At 42.6% G+C, this 16,641-nt stretch overlaps 1 protein-coding gene across 2 annotated transcripts in view; it reads right to left on the bottom strand.

Moving 5' to 3' along the window:
- LOC110500284 (TBC1 domain family member 22B) overlaps positions 1 to 16,641 on the bottom strand; it is a 185,691-nt gene that overhangs the window by 71,965 nt on the left and 97,085 nt on the right. For both annotated transcript variants that reach the window (XM_021577578.3, XM_090214318.1), the window contains exon 11: positions 7,070 to 7,145. In XM_021577578.3, the coding sequence (XP_021433253.2) occupies positions 7,070 to 7,145 (76 nt within the window). The remainder of the gene's footprint in view (positions 1 to 7,069; positions 7,146 to 16,641) is intronic.

The raw sequence follows: 16,641 nt of genomic DNA, 5'->3' as shown, positions 1-16,641 counted from the left end.
GTTAAGAAAATGACTGTTAGAACTGGTAAGGCTCCATAGCTTGAGGAATTGGAAAAACTGTATGGTTGAAAGAGATGGGGCAAAAGGAGTGGCTAATAAGTCTGGCTGCACATCTGACTGGCTTACTTACTGCAAATTGAGAAATATGTGACTAAACTCAACAAGAAGAAGAAACTGTATTATGAAGCCAAGATCAATGATGTAAAGAATGATGAAAAAAAACTTGAGTACTTTGAATGAAACTATGGGCAGAAAGACAAATTCAACTCCATCTTTCATCGAAAGCTTATTCATCACAAAACCATTTGATGTTGCCAATTATTTTAATGATATTTTCACTGGCAAAGTGGGCAAACTTAGGCAGGAAATGCCAACAATGAACAGTGAGCAATTGTATTCATGCAAAAAATAATAATAATAATGAAAGAAAAGCATTGCAGGTTTGAATTGTGTAAAGTAAGTTAGTGTGGGAGAGGTGGGAAAATGACTTATCGATCAATGGTGACAAATCTCCTGGCATTGACAACTTAGATGGAAAGCTACTGAGTATGGTAGCTGACTCTTCTGCCACTCCTCTGTGTCATATTTTCAATCTGAGCCTAGAGGGAAGTCTTTGTCCTTAGGCGTGGAGGGAAGCCAAAGTAATTCCGCTACCCAAGAGTGGTAAAGCGGCCTTTACTGGTTCTAACAGCAGACCTATAAGTTTGCTGCCAGCTCTTTGCAAACTTAGAAAAAAATGGTTTTGACCAAATACAATGCTATTTCTCTGTAAACAAATTAACAACAGACTTTCAGCAGAGAAGGATACTCAACATGTACTGAACTGACACAAATAACTGGTGAATGGTTGAAAGAAATTGATAATAGGATTGTGGGAGCTTTACTGTTAGATTTCAGTGCAGCCTTTGATATTATTGACCATAACCTGTTGTTGAAAAAACGTATGTGTTATGGCTTTTCAACCTCTGCCATATCGTGGATTCAGAGCTATTTATCTAATAGAACTCAAAGAGTTTTCTTTAATTGAAGCTTTTCTAATGTCAAACATGTAAAGTGTGGTGTACCGTAGGGCAGCTCTCTAGGTCCTCTACTCTTTTCTATTTTTACCAATGACCTGCCACTGGCATTAAACAGAGAATGTGGGTCCATGTATGCTGATGATTCAACCATATACGCATCAGCAACCACAGCTAATGAAGTCACTGAAACCCTTAACAAATAGTTGCAGTATGTTTTGGAATGGGTGGCCAGTAATAAACTCCTGAACATCTCTAAAACTAAGAGCATCTCAGCTGAATCTGGTAATGAATTGTGTGGCTGTTGAACAAGTTGAAGAGACTAAATTACTTGGCATTACCTTAGATTGTAAACTGTCATGGTCAAAACATATACAGTGCCTTGCGAAAGTATTCGGCCCCCTTGAACTTTGCGACCTTTTGCCACATTTCAGGCTTCAAACATAAAGAGATAAAACTGTATTTTTTTTGTGAAGAATCAACAACAAGTGGGACACAATCATGAAGTGGAACGACATATATTGGATATTTCAAACTTTTTTAACAAATCAAAAACTGAAAAATTGGGCGTGCAAAATTATTCAGCCCCCTTAAGTTACTACTTTGTAGCGCCACCTTTTGCTGCGATTACAGCTGTAAGTCGCTTGGGGTATGTCTCGATCAGTTTTGCACATCGAGAGACTGAAATTTTTTCCCATTCCTCCTTGCAAAACAGCTCGAGCTCAGTGAGGTTGGATGGAGAGCATTTGTGAACAGCAGTTTTCAGTTCTTTCCACAGATTCTCAATTGGATTCAGGTCTGGACTTTGCCTTGGCCATTCTAACACCTGGATATGTTTATTTTTGAACCATTCCATTGTAGATTTTGCTTTATGTTTTGGATCATTGTCTTGTTGGAAGACAAATCTCCGTCCCAGTCTCAGGTCTTTTGCAGACTCCATCAGGTTTTCTTCCAGAATGGTCCTGTATTTGGCTCCATCCATCTTCCCATCAATTTTAACCATCTTCCCTGTCCCTGCTAAAGAAAAGCAGGCCCAAACCATGATGCTGCCACCACCATGTTTGACAGTGGGTATGGTGTCTTCAGGGTGATGTTATGTTTGGCGTAAAAGCAACACAGCTCGTTTTGCATTGTTGCCAAAAAGTTCAATTTTGGTTTCATCTGACCAGAGCACCTTCTTCCACATGTTTGGTGTGTCTCCCAGGTGGCTTGTGGCAAACTTTAAATGACACTTTTTATGGATATCTTTAAGAATTGTCTTTCTTCTTGCCACTCTTCCATAAAGGCCAGAGTTGTGCAATATACGACTGATTGTTGTCCTATGGACAGAGTCTCCCACCTCAGCTGTAGATCTCTGCAGTTCATCCAGAGTGATCATGGGCCTCTTGGCTGCATCTCTGATCAGTCTTCTCCTTGTATGAGCTGAAAGTTTAGAGGGACAGCCAGGTCTTGGTAGATTTGCAGTGGTCTGATACTCCTTCCATTTCAATATTATCGCTTGCACAGTGCTCCTTGGGACGTTTAAAGCTTGGGAAATATTTTTGTATCCAAATCCGGCTTTAAACTTCTTCACAACAGTATCTCGGACCTGCCTGGTGTGTTCCTTGTTCTTCATGATGCTCTCTGCGCTTTTGACGGACCTCTGAGACTATCACAGTGCAGGTGCATTTATACGGAGACTTGATTACACACAGGTGGATTGTATTTATCATCATTAGTCATTTAGGTCAACATTGGATCATTCAGAGATCCTCACTGAACTTCTGGAGAGAGTTTGCTGCACTGAAAGTAAAGGGGCTGAATAATTTTGCACGCCCAATTTTTCAGTTTTTGATTTGTTAAACAAGTTTGAAATATCCAATAAATGTCGTTCCACTTCATGATTGTGTCCCACTTGTTGTTGATTCTTCACAAAAAAATACAGTTTTATATCTTTATGTTTGAAGCCTGAAATGTAGCAAAAGGTCGCAAAGTTCAAGGGGGCCGAATACTTTCGCAAGGCACTGTAGATTCAATGGTTGTAAAGATGGGGAGAGGTCTGGCCATAATAAAGAGATGCTCTGCTTTTTTGGCACCACACTCCAAAAAGCAGGTTCTGCAGGCTCTAGTTTTGTATAATCTTGATTATTGTCCAGTCGTGTGGTCCAGTGCTGCAAGGAAAGACCTAGTTAAGCTGCAGCTGGCCCAGAACAGAGCAGCGCATTCTGCTCTTCATTGTAATCAGAGGGCTGATATAAATACTGTGCATGCCAGTTTCTCTTGGCTAAAAGTTGAGGACAGACTGACTGCATCACTTCTTTTTATAAGAAACATTAATGTATTGAAAATCCCAAATTGTTTGCATAGTCAACTTACACACAGCTCTGAGACACACACTTATCCCACCAGGCATGCCACCAGGGTTTTTTCACAGTCCCCAAATCCAGAACAAATTCAAGAAAGCGTACAGTATTATATAGAGCCTTTTGCATGGAACTTCCTTCTATCTCATACTGCTCAAATAAACAGCAAACCTGGTATAAAAAACAGGCAAAGCAACACCTCATGGTACAACGCCTCTCCCCTATTTGACCTAGACAGTTTGTGTGTATGCATTGATATGTAAGCTAAAATAAATGTATGTAGATATGTTCTTGAGCTGTTCTTGTCTATTGATGTTCTTTATTATGTCATTCTGTATTACGTTTTATGTGAACCCCAGGAAGAGTAGCTGCTAATGGGGATCCTAATAAAATACCAAATACCTTAGTGTTCTTGGGCACAGGGACTATGTTGGTCTGCTTGAAACATGTTGGTATTACAGACTCAGACAGGGAGGTTGAAAATGTCAGTGAAAACAATTGCCAGTGGGTCAGCGCATGCTCGGAGTACACATCCTGGTATTCCGTCTGGCCCTGCGGCCTTGTGAATGTTGACCTGTTTAAAGGTCTTACTCACATGTGGATCCTAATACAATATCAAATACCTTAGTGCTCTTGTGCACAGGGTCTATGGTGGTCTGCATGTTATTGGGGTAGCCTAGTGGTTAGAGCGTTGGACTAGTAACCGGAAGGTTGCAAGTTCAAACCCCAGAGCTGACAAGGTACAAATCTGTCATTCTGCCCCTGAACAGGCAGTTAACCCACTGTTCCTAGGCCGTCATTGAAAATAAGAATTTGTTCTCAACTGACTTGCCTAGTTAAATAAAGGGAAAATAAAATTACAGAGAGTGTGATGTGATCACACAGTTGTCCGGAACAGCTGATGCTCTCATGCATGTTTCAGTGTTACTTGCCTCGAAGCGAGCATAGAAGTAATTTAGCTCATCTGGTAGGCTCGTGTCACTGGGCAGCTCTCAGCTGTGCTTCCCTTTGTAGTCTCTAATAGTTTGCAAGCCCTGCCACATCCAACGAGCGTCGGAGCCGGTGTAGTACGATTGGATCCTAGTCCTGTATCGACGCTTTGCCTGTTTGATTGTTCGCCGGAGGGAATAGCGGGATTTCTTATAAGCTTCCGCTTCTTGAAAGCGGCAGCTCTACCCTTTAGCTCAGCGTGGATGTTGCCTGTATTCCATGGCATCTGGTTGGGGTATGTAATTTTTGCTTATAAGCAGGAATCAGGAGGATAGAATGATGGTCAGATTTGCCAAATGGAGGGTGAGGGAGAGTTTTGTACAAGTCTCTGTGGGTGAAGTAAAGGTGGTCTAGATTTTCTTCCCCCCCTGGTTGCACATTTAACATGCTGGTAGAAATGAGGAAAAATTGATTTAAGTTTCCCAACATTAAAGTCCCCGGCCACTAGGAGCGCCGCCTCTGGATGAGCGTTTTCTTGTTTGCTTATGGCGGTATACAGCTTGTTGAGTGCGGTCTTAGTGCCAGCATCGGTCTGTGGTAGTATGTTGACAGCTACAAAAAGTAGAGGATGTAAACTCTCTAGGCAGATAGTGTGGTCTACAGCTTATCATGAGATACTCTACCTCAGACGGGCAAAACCTTGAGACTTCCTTAGATATCGTGCACCAGCTGTTGATTACAAATATACATAGACCACCACTCCTTGTCTTGCCAGAGGCTGCTGTTCTATCCTGCCGATACAGTGTATAACCTGCTAGCTGTATGTTATTCATGTCATCGTTCAACCACGACTCGGTGAAACATAAGATATTACAGTTTTTAATGTCCCGTTGGTAGGATAAACGTGCTTTTAGTTCGTCCAATTTATTATCCAGTGATTGTACGTTGGCCAATAGTACCGATGGCAAAGGCAGATTAGCCACTCGTCGGCGGATCCTCACAAGGCACCCTGATCTCCTTCCGCGATACCTTTTCCGTCGCTTTCTCCTGGAATGACGGGGATGGGGGCCTGTTCGGGTGTCTGGAGTAAATCTGGTCCGAAGAATTATATAGAGGATAGGGTGCCATTTTAATATCAGATGAATTAACACATTGGGATTCTTAGAAGAATTCCCAGGAGAAAATGTTTGTCCCTAATTACAATGAGTACAGAGTTTGCTTGTAGTGTTGGTTCTACCTATAAGGAGACCTGTGAACGTATAAGTGTGTGCATGTATAGGTGTGTCTTTATGGTTCAAACCTTTAAGGAGTTGTGTGTTGAATTAATGAGCAATATGTTAAATTGTAAAAAATAAATAAATTGAATAATAAAAAAAACATGTTTTTGTCATTTAGCAAACGGTCTTATCCAGAGCTACTTACAGGATCAATTAGGGTTAAATGCCTTGCTCAAGGGTACATCAACAGATTTTTCACCAAGTTGGCTCAGGGATTTGAACCAGCAACCTTTTGGTTACTTGCCCAACACTCTTAACCGCTAGGCTACCTTCTCTGTTACAAATCAACAGAGAAAAGGCCACCCAACAGCTGTTAAAAATATCACAGAAATAAATACCTGGCAAGTTATGGTTCATTAATCAGTATTTACCGGTAATTTACAGTAGACATGTACTGTAGGATCAAGAAAATGGAGAAGGCAACAAAACTGGAAACTCAAAATGATAAAGTAAGAGAAAAATAACTGAAGTTCTCAAGGAGGACTGGTAAAGTTCAATATCTGTTTAAGAACAGTCTCTTACTCCAGAGAGGGTAAATCTAACCTGCGACCTAAAGACATTTATCTAGTCCAAAAAGACCAACTCAATTTCCCTCCCTGCATAAATTTGGTTGTTAAATATAGCCAAGTCCAAACTGAGCAGAGACGTCAGGAAGAAAGAAAATATAAGACCGTTTTGGAATACAAATGCCTGGGTCTGGGCTGGATCTGACAATAGGGTATAGCGCTAGGTCTGGTGTTGAATCTGGGTCTAGAACTGGGCTGACTATGTGCAGTGCAGGGCTCGGTTTCTGTCCCTGTTCTGTAAGATGTCCACTGAATCCTGATTACAACTCTCTAATATTAAGAAAGTATAGGAGTATAGGACTAGGACTAGAGTCTAGATCTGGTCCTGGTCTGGCTTTGTGCTGTGCAGGGACCGGTCTCCCTCCACCCTGGCCTTTTCCTGCTCTGTGAGGAGATGGCGGGAGGAGAGGATGGCCAGTGAATTCTGATTACACCTCAGTAATTTAAAGTAATGAGAGGATCTCATGCTCTGGTGGCTCCTGCTTCCCCCCGGCGGACCAGACGCCAGCCAGCCACCACTCTTAAAAGCCACACTGACCCGCCACTGATTGGTGATGACACACAGCAGTCAGGGTCTGTCTGTGTGTGTGTGTGTGTGTGTGTGTGTGTGTGTGTGTGTGTGTGTGTGTGCGTGCGTGCGTGCGTGCGTGCGTGATCACTCTGACAGAAGGACAGACTAATCATCATTCTGACAGACAGGAAGAGAGATATGGTCAGACAGACAAAGAGAGAGAGATATGATGCAGGGGTGTGCTCAGAGACAGGATTTCCCTTCTGGAAACCACACAGATCGAAAGAGGGAGATAGAAAGTGGGAGAGGACAAGCCAAGGGGAGGGAGGGGTGAGAAAGATGGAGAGGAAGAGGGAAAGGACCACAGGAGAGTAGAGGACCACAAGAGAGGACAGGAGAAAGAGCGAAAGGTAGAGAAAGCACTCACCATCGATCCTGCTGACCAACTCCTCCAGAGCCTTGACTTTTCTTTGGATCCCAGGCTGTGCAAATGTGTAGTTGTCCTTGATTGGAGAGAGAGCGAGAGAATGTGAGAGAGAGAGAGAGCAGAGAGAGAAGAGAGAGAGAGTGAGAATGTGAGAGAGAAGAGAGTGTGTGAGAGAGCAGAGAGAGGAGAGAGAAAGAGAGAGATGCATTTGACAGTAAGGTGAGGCCTGCACTATTATTGATTTGACTTAAAAACAGAGACAAGGCTGTTGTACCAAACTGTACTTCAGTAAAGAAAAAGAAGATGTGTGTGAGGAATAGTAATGATGACATATGAACAAACATCTGTGTATACTAGCTGAGGGACACTGGCACACAGAGCATACACAGTCTCATCTCAAGGGCTAGCTACCACAGCTCGTGATCACCCTGTGGCCATTTTGAAGGGGGCGGACAGACAGACAGACGGAGAGACAGAGAGATGGGGAGAGGAAGAACAGGAGAGATCAGGAGTTGCGCTGTCCTCTCAACCAATAAACATATGCTGACAGGGGATTAAATGCAACATTTACAGTCTAAATGCAAATATCAGACAGCAGGGCTTGAAGGGTGGCTGAACTCACTGATTTGGCATCTGTTTTTCTCCTCCTCATTACTACATTTGACTGTTTTGAGACTAGAATGTATGTTTATAACTATGTCGTGATGTGACAATCATTAACGTGATGACTGTTATTTACCTTATCAACTAACTATGTTTAAGTGTTATTTGATTAAATTAATAATGTAGCAATTAACTCATTAGGAATTTGGGGCACCACGGAAGAAGTTGTTAAACGAGTTACCTTCGCCCGAATTAAACTCAAAAGATATTTAGATATCTTACATCAATAACAGTCAATTATTACCTCAGTCTCACTCTGAACGTGGCATAATCCTTGGATCCGGAAGAACCCTAGCCCTTCTGAATATTCAGTACTAAACAAATTGATTTAAATAATTTATTTACCAACAAAATATTAACGAAGAATACACAAAATACACCTACATGAGATAAAAGTCCCTAGTGGACTAACAAGATATGACGGCTTGTTACACATGGAGAGGGAGGGGTAGGTAAAGTTCCCTCCTACTTAAATGGAACTTACGCTCAAAGGAATATAATTTGCACATGAACCACCGCTCTTTCGGATAAGAAATGAAATATATATACCAGCGTTCAAAAGTTTGGGGTCACTTAGAAATGTCCTTGTTTTTGAAGGAAAATATCGTTTTTTTGTCAATTAGAATACCATAAAATGTATCAGAAATACAGTGGAGACAGTCATTTACAACATTAACATTGTACCTTTATTTAACTAGGCAAGTCAGTTAAGATTCTTAAAAATCTTATTTTCAATGACGGCCTAAGAACAGTGGGTTAACTGCCTTGTTAAGTGGCAGAACGACAGATTTTTACCTTGTAAGCTCGGGGATTCGATCTTGCAGCCTTTCGGTAACTAGTCCAACACTCTAACTACTAGGCTATCTGCCACCCCATACATAGGCGTACAGAGGCCCATTATCAGCAACCATCATTCCTGTGTTCCAATGACAGTTGTTAGCTAATTTACAGTGGGGCAAAAAAGTATTTAGTCAGCCACCAATTGTGCAAGTTCTCCCACTTAAAAAGATGAGAGAGGCCTGTAATTTTCATCATAGGTACACTTCAACTATGACAGACAAAATGAGAAAAAAAATCATCCAGAAAATCACATTGTAGGATTTTTAATGATTTTATTTGCAAATTATGGTGGAAAATAAGTATTTGGTCACCTACAAACAAGCAAGATTTCTGGCTCTCACAGACCTACCTGTAACTTCTTCTTTAAGAGGCTCCTCTGTCCTCCACTCGTTACCTGTATTAATGGCACCTGTTTGAACTTGTTATCAGTATAAAAGACACCTGTCCACAACCTCAAAAAGTCACACTCCAAACTCCACTATGGCCTAGACCAAAGAGCTGTCAAAGGACACCAGAAACAAAATTGTAGACCTGCACCAGGCTGGGAAGACTGAATCTGCAATAGGTAAGCAGCTTGGTTTGAAGAAATCAACTGTCAGAGCAATTATTAGGAAATGGAAGACATACAAAACCACTGATAATCTCCCTCGATCTGGGGCTCCACGCAAGATCTTAACCTGTGGGGTCAAAATGATCGCAAAACTCCCAGAACCACACGGGGGGACCTAGTGAATGACCTGCAGAGAGCTGGGACCAAAGTAACAAAGCCTACCACCAGTAACACACTACGCCGCCAGGGACTCAAATCCTGCAGTGCCAGACGTGTCCCCCTGCTTAAGCCAGTACATGTCCAGGCCCATCTGAAGTTTGCTAGAGAGCATTTGGATGATCCAGAAGAAGATTGGGAGAATGTCATATGGTCAGATGAAACCAAAATATAACTTTTTAGTAAAAACTCAACTCGTCATGTTTGGAGGACAAAGAAACATTAAGCTTTGGGGCTGTTTTTCTGCAAAGGGACCTGAAATACTGTAAAGGAAAGAATGAATTGGGCCATGTATCGTGAGATTTTGAGTGAAAACCTCCTTCCATCAGCAAGGGCATTGAAGATGAAACGTGGCTGGGTCTTTCAGCATGACAACGATCCCAAACACACCGCCCGGGCAACGAAGGAGTGGCTTCGTAAGAAGCATTTCAAGGTCCTGGAGTGGCCTAGGCAGTCTCCAGATCTCAACCCCATAGAAAATCTTTGGAGGGAGTTGAAAGTCCGTGTTGCCCAGCAACAGCCCCAAAACATCACTGCTCTAGAGGAGATCTGTATGGAGGAATGAGCCAAAATACCAGCAACCGTGTGTGAAAACCTTGTGAAGACTTGCCAACAAAGGGTATATAACAAAGTACTGAGATAAACTTTTGTTATTGACCAAATACTTATTTTCCACCATAATTTGCAAATAAATTCATAAAAAATCCTACAATGTGATTTTCTGGATTTTTTTTCTCATTTTGTCTGTCATAGTTGAAGTGTACCTAAATTACAGGCCTCTCATCTTTTTAAGTGGGAGAACTTGCACAATTGGTGGCTGATAAAACAGACACCTCACAAGTCCTCAGCTGGCAACTTCATTAAATAGTACCCGCAAAACACCCGTCTCAACGTCAACAGTGAAGGGGCAACTCCGGGACGCTGGCCTTCTAGCAGAGTTCCTCCGTCCAATGTCTGTGTTTTTTTGCCCATCTTAATATTTTATTTTTATTGGCCAGTCTGAGATATGGCTTTTTCTTTGCCTAGAAGACCAGCATCCCAGAGTCGCCTCCTCACTGTTGACGTTGAGACTGGTGTTTTGCGGGTACTATTTAATGAAGCTGCCAGTTGAGGACTTGTGAGGCATCTGTTTCTCAAACTAAACACTAATGTACTTGTCCGAGTAGTACACAGCGTTGTATGAGATTTTCAGTTTCTTGGCAATTTCTCAGAACAAGAATAGACTGACGAGTTTCAGAAGAAAGTCTTTGTTTCTGGCCATTTTGAGCCTGTAATAAAATCTAACTTTATTTATCACATGCCCTGAATACAACAAGTGTGGACTTTACAGTTAAATGCTTACTTACAAGCCCGTAACCAACAGTGCAGTTCAAGAAGAGTTAAGAAAATATTTACCAAGTAGACAAAAATAAAAAGTAACACAATAAGAATAACCAGGCTATATACAGGGGGCACGGGTACCGATTCAGTGTGCGGGGGTACAGGTTAGTTGAACCCACAAATGGTGATGTTCCAGATACTCAACTAGCCTGAAGTCCAGCTTTATTGCTTCTTTAATCAGTTTTCAGCTGTGCTAACATATTTGCAAAATGGTTTTCTAATGATCAATTAGCCTTTTAAAAATGATAAACTTGGAATAGCTAACACAGTGTGACATTGGAACACAGTGAGTGATGGTTGCTGATAATTGGCCTCTGTACCTCTGTATATTTACACATAGCGGTCCTTGATTGCCGTCTCTCTGTTGAACCACTTTCTCAAAAAGGGTTTGGGTGTCCTATCCCACTTCATTGTGAGACTCAGCTGGTCTTGGAGTGTTTGTTAGGTGAGATACTTCAGATGTACCAACAGTTGTCTGAGAGGGATTCTTCCTTCCCACCTCATGTCTTCAGTCAAAGTTCTAGGACCACTTTTAGATGCACAGCCGCAGACTGAATGTTTCTGGTCTTTCTCTTCTTCACCCGTGTTGGAGAGTTTCTGAGTTTCTTACCATTCAGTAGCGTGTAGCCCCGCTCCACACAGTCTATTCTTGTAGTTTTAACCATTTGTGACGTCCAGCTTACACCGTCCGTCTGCTTGGTCTCAAGGTTAATTATTCAGGTTCAGGCTCCCGACCATTTTACACGCCAGCAGCAAGCAGGCAGGCATGTTTTGGTCTCACCATTTTCAGCCATGTAGCCACCGCTAAACACTTTCTGCTCTGGTAGGTTCAACCATTCATCTGTCTCACTGTCCGTCTACTTGGTCTAATGTAAATTTTGTTACCAAGGCTTTTATCCTCGGGTAAAATGGGGGCATTCCATTACGCCTACACAATGTCTGTGTTCACTTGGGCATGGTTACTGACTGACCAAAAGTTTATGACAAACAATTCTAATTTAGAAGACTAAAATCACATTTCTATTTTCACAAAGTATTCTCATATTTAATCACATTTTTTATACAACATTTAGATGTAAACTTGATACATAGAAAGCGTACACGTCCAGAGTTAGTTACTTTGTTATACCACCCTTAACGACGTCACAAAATAATAAACAATATGGCATGATTATTCTTTAGATCCCCACCAACCATTCTTAACATTCCTATCTATTGAATATTGTTCCAAAGTTCATTCTTTGGCCGTTCGAGTTTTGGCGGCAAAGGTCTTCTGTTCACAAAGGCCTTTCTTTGGTGGATTTTTTAAATATATTTAACCTTTATTTGACTAGGCAAGTCAGTTAAGAACAAATTCTTATTTACATTGATGGCCTACACCGGCCTAACCCGGACGACGCTAGGCCAATGGGTCTCCCAATCACGTCCGGTTATGATATAGCCTGGATTCGAACCAGGGTGTCTGTCATGATCCCTCTAGCACTGACAAGCAGTGCCTTAGACCGCTGCGCCTCTCGGGAGCCCAATACTGAAAGGCAGAGAGGGAAAGTTCCCTCCTACTTAAATTTACGATCCAGTGTTAATGTATCATGCACGGCACAGCCCCCCTTCCCCTCTTCTGTGGGAGAGAGGGGGTCTGGCTATCTTCAAACATTTGCCTAGCTGATGGGTCCTTTCATCCACTGTCTGGAGAGTCATGACAACTACTACCGATGCCACAAAGGCCGCTTTTCAACCAAAGAAGTCGTTTTTTGGTTCAGTTCCTCTTAAAGTACTGAGACTATTATACATCCATTGATGTCGCCTTTAGCCACAGTATGAATAGATGACAGCTCTTGAAGAGCTAATGATGTCTCCTTATAGCATAGTGAAGAGGGTATCCATCTAATGGGCACATGTACGATCAACTTTATATAACAAGCTCCATTTAGAGAGTGCATATGGGTGTGCTAATAACATAGGCGAACAGTAATTGGAAATTGAAAAGTCACATGTGTTTGAGGTTTGTCCTAATGTACAAATTGTCATTGGAAGTGGACTTAACATAGTGGAGCAAGTCACATGTACATACAATCCCAGTTTTGATCCTAATGTACATTTAAGTAATCAAATAATGTATTATTTGATTTAAGGGCTTCGGGGACAGAAAGCAGCAACCTCACAACAGGCCTTGGATCAACCATGCATTTACGAAATTATAAATGTTAAAATCATGGGCACTAAGTTTAAGTTACTACAAATGTTTTGTGTTTGTTGTGTTTGTTGTGTTTGTGTGTTTGTGTTTGTGTGTGTGTGTGTGTGTGTGTGTGTGTGTGTGTGTGTGTGACCGAGACCGAGACCGAGACCGAGACCCAGGGAGCTAGACCCAGGGAGCTAGACCCAGGGAGCTAGACCCAGGGAGCTAGACCCAGGGAGCTAGACCCAGGGAGCTAGACCCAGGGAGCTAGACCCAGGGAGCTAGACCGAGGGAGCTAGACCGGGGGAGCTAGACCGGGGGAGCTCGAGACATTTTAGAGAGCGAGAGACATTTTAGACAGAGAGCGAGATATTTTAGACAGAGAAGGCAAGACATTTTAGACAGAGAGCGCAATTCATTTTAGACAGAGAGCGCAAGACATTTTAGACAGAGAGCGCGAGACATTTTAGACAGAGAGCGCGAGACATTTTAGACAGAGAGCGCAAGACATTTTAGACAGAGAGCGCGAGACATTTTAGACAGAGAGCGCAAGACATTTTAGACAGAGAGCGCGAGACATTTTAGACAGAGAGCGAGAGACATTAACCGATAAACAATTGCTGCCCGACCTTCAGGCTCAGCTGTGCATCCTGCAGTGAGCGTTCTGGTGCCTGAGTGTTGTGGCCATGAATACAGGAGTGCCTCTGGATACAACACACTACTGACAGAGGGGGAGAGAGATGGAGAGATGGAGAAAGATAGAGAGGGTGGGGGGGCAGAGATAGAGAGCGAGAGAGATAGAAACCTTGGCCTACCATCACCTCTCCCTTCACTGTGACCTTCCAGTGCTACTGTACAGCCCAGCTATAAAGAAGCTACTTCAAGAAAATAATACACTATGTAAAATGTGACAAGGATTTCACATAGGCTGACACATATAAATGATATTTCAATGGCTGGCATGGATTCAGGAGTACACAGCAGTACCAGGTCAAGGCATTTTCCTTTGTTTCTTCCTTACCTCGCTCCCTCCCTTGATCCCTAGAGTTACCTCTCCTCCTCATCTAACTCCATTCAGCAGGAGTCAGTCCATTTTCCTATAGTAGAGCTACAGGGCCAGACTAGACAGTAATCTCCCTAACCTAACCACATTAACAGTGAGTGTTCTGAATCCCCTGAAATCACTACAGTGAGATCATATCTAGTTTGATGGGCTACGGTCTGACTTATTGAGACTTTCTGGCTCCATCTGCACACGTGCAGTAGCCATGTCCCCGGGTCAACAGGCCATAATACGCTTAATCGCTCTCCCTCCCTCTTTCTCTGTCCCTAAATGCAATTACCTGTTAAGAGAGTGAGCAGTAGGCCAGTTTGAAGCATATATTAAGACTAACCCAGAGCCCACAGGCACCAATAAGTACATCAGCTTTAAGATCCCCTGCTTTAATGAAGTAGCTACTGTACCGGTCTCTCTGGTCCACTCTAAGCACTGCTTCATGCAGAGAGTCGTAAATAGGGAGGGCCTAACGGACACATGCACAAACTCTTAAACAGCTGCAAATTAGAGAGACATCAAAGTGTCACCAAAAAAATAAAAACTAAACAACAGAGTAGGGCTGGCTAATTAGTCTTTTGTTTTTGGGTTATGCGCAGGTAAAACAATTGGGGTAATCTATAATTCCATATTTCCAAGGTATTAAATTAATTGTAATGACTGGAAATCTGACAGACTTTGGTTTTTAATGTAAAGATATGGCCAAATCGTATTAATATCTGCAGAATAAAGCAATGGGTTAGAAGAAGTCTACATAACCAACCCATAAAGTAAAATGCAAAATCCATTTATGGCCAGCTATGTAAACTCTAAACACTGATTTATCCTGCAACAGATGTTGTTGAATTAGTAATATAATGTTTTGTCTTAAGGGGAATGTAATCTAAAAGTAACTGAAAGTAATCTGATTACATTACTGAGTTTGGGTAGTCCAAAAGTTACCTTACCGATTACAATTGTGGACAGGTAACTAGTAACTGTAACAGGCTAAGCATGCTTAATACCTGGCCTACTGCAGAGCACTGGGGAAGTACGGAGTGAGGCCACAGCGCAAGTGTAAGGATTATGGTACACTTAACCTGACCCATAGCACTCAGATGATACCCTGTGATCTAAACTGTCCAGCTCAGTATGAAGACAGTGTGATGCTGTCTCTCATATCTGATTCTTCCCCTCCCTAGCGCTCTCTCACTTTATCTCCCAATGCCCCAGGGCAGTGATTGGGGACAATACCCTGTGTATGTAGGGTGCCGTCTTTCGGATGGGACGTTAAACGGGTGTCCTGACTCTCTGAGGTCATTACAGATCCCATGGCACTTAACGTAAGAGTAGGGGTGTTAACCCCGGTGTCCTGGCTAAATTCCCAATCTGGCCCTCAAACCATCACGGTCACCTAATAATCCCCAGTTTACAATTAGCTCATTCATCCACCTCCTCTTCCCTGTAACTATTCCCTAGGTCATTGCTGCAAATGAGAATGTGTTCTCAGTCAACTTACCTTGTAAAATAACAAATACAAATAAATACATCTATTGCCCTCTCTCTCTCTGTACTGCCCTCGCTCTCAATCACACTCTCTCCATCACACCAACCCTCGCTTCTTCTTCTCTCTTCCTCCCTTTCTCGCTCCCCATATCTCCACAAAGCCATAGTCTGTGATAAAGTATTTGACCGTAGCTTTGATCCTCTGAGGCAATGGCAGGAAATATCCACATTCCACACTTTGTTCTTCTTCTTTTATTTTCTCGCTGTTCTGTTATTCTCAACTAGAAACTGAGCCATTGGGTCAATGTCTGTCTCTGTCACGTCTCTGCCCTCACCAACAATGACAACTATTCCCTTTTTCATCCCAGGAATGACAAGACTCTCACGATCGATGCATGGCTAATGAGGTTTTCAGGGCAGCCATTTCTTCCCCTTTCTATTCTGTTAGTGGCTAAACAATGTAAAACACAATCTTTGGAGACTGAGGCTATTTATTGCCTATCAACAAAGTGAACAACATAGAAAGTGTGCCTGGCTGTCTGTCTGTCTGTCGCTGGAGGCGTCTGCTACAGAGATGACAGCTACAGATAACCCTGAGTCACAATAGACCTGCTGAACACCGGGCTGTATGCACACACACACACACACACACACCCCTACAAACACACAGGAGGCGTGTTGAGGAGGACAAAGCCATATTGACGCACCTCCATCAACCTTCTCTCCATCTATCGCTCCCTCTGCTGACTGGCAGATGGCTGTGTGTGTGTGTGTGTGTGTGTGTGTGTGTGTGTGTGTGTGTGTGTGTGTGTGTTCAGGGATAACCTGGCTCCTCACTGTGTGGGAACAATCAGCAATCATGGGCTTAACTGAAAAAGATCTCACTCACACTGACAACCTGTCCTCTTCTCTTCTCCCCCTACCTCTCTAAATCTAGGACTCATTGATTGTGAGTGCTCTCACATATTTTAACGGGGTCTGCAAGGTACTTAAATGTGCATGTGAATGGGGTCTTATAGTTTGAGTATTTGTTAGATGTGTCAGCAAAAGGACTGAATAGAGAGTGTAAGTGCTGGCTGTGTGTGTGTGTGTGTCAGAAACAAGGAGAATATGAGTGACAGGCCTCTCTATCAGCTGTGTGATTGAGTAGCTAGCGGAGCTGAAAAAGAGGCATCTAGCTGTCAATAAAAAGGTAGGGGAGAGAGCCG

The sequence above is a fragment of the Oncorhynchus mykiss genome, chromosome 21, assembly GCF_057628025.1.
Source record: "Oncorhynchus mykiss isolate SJ-2025 chromosome 21, ASM5762802v1, whole genome shotgun sequence".
In the NCBI taxonomy this organism is placed as follows: Eukaryota; Metazoa; Chordata; class Actinopteri; order Salmoniformes; family Salmonidae; genus Oncorhynchus; species Oncorhynchus mykiss.
Note: the sequence above shows the minus strand (reverse complement) of the source record. Positions and strands in the feature narration are given on the sequence as shown.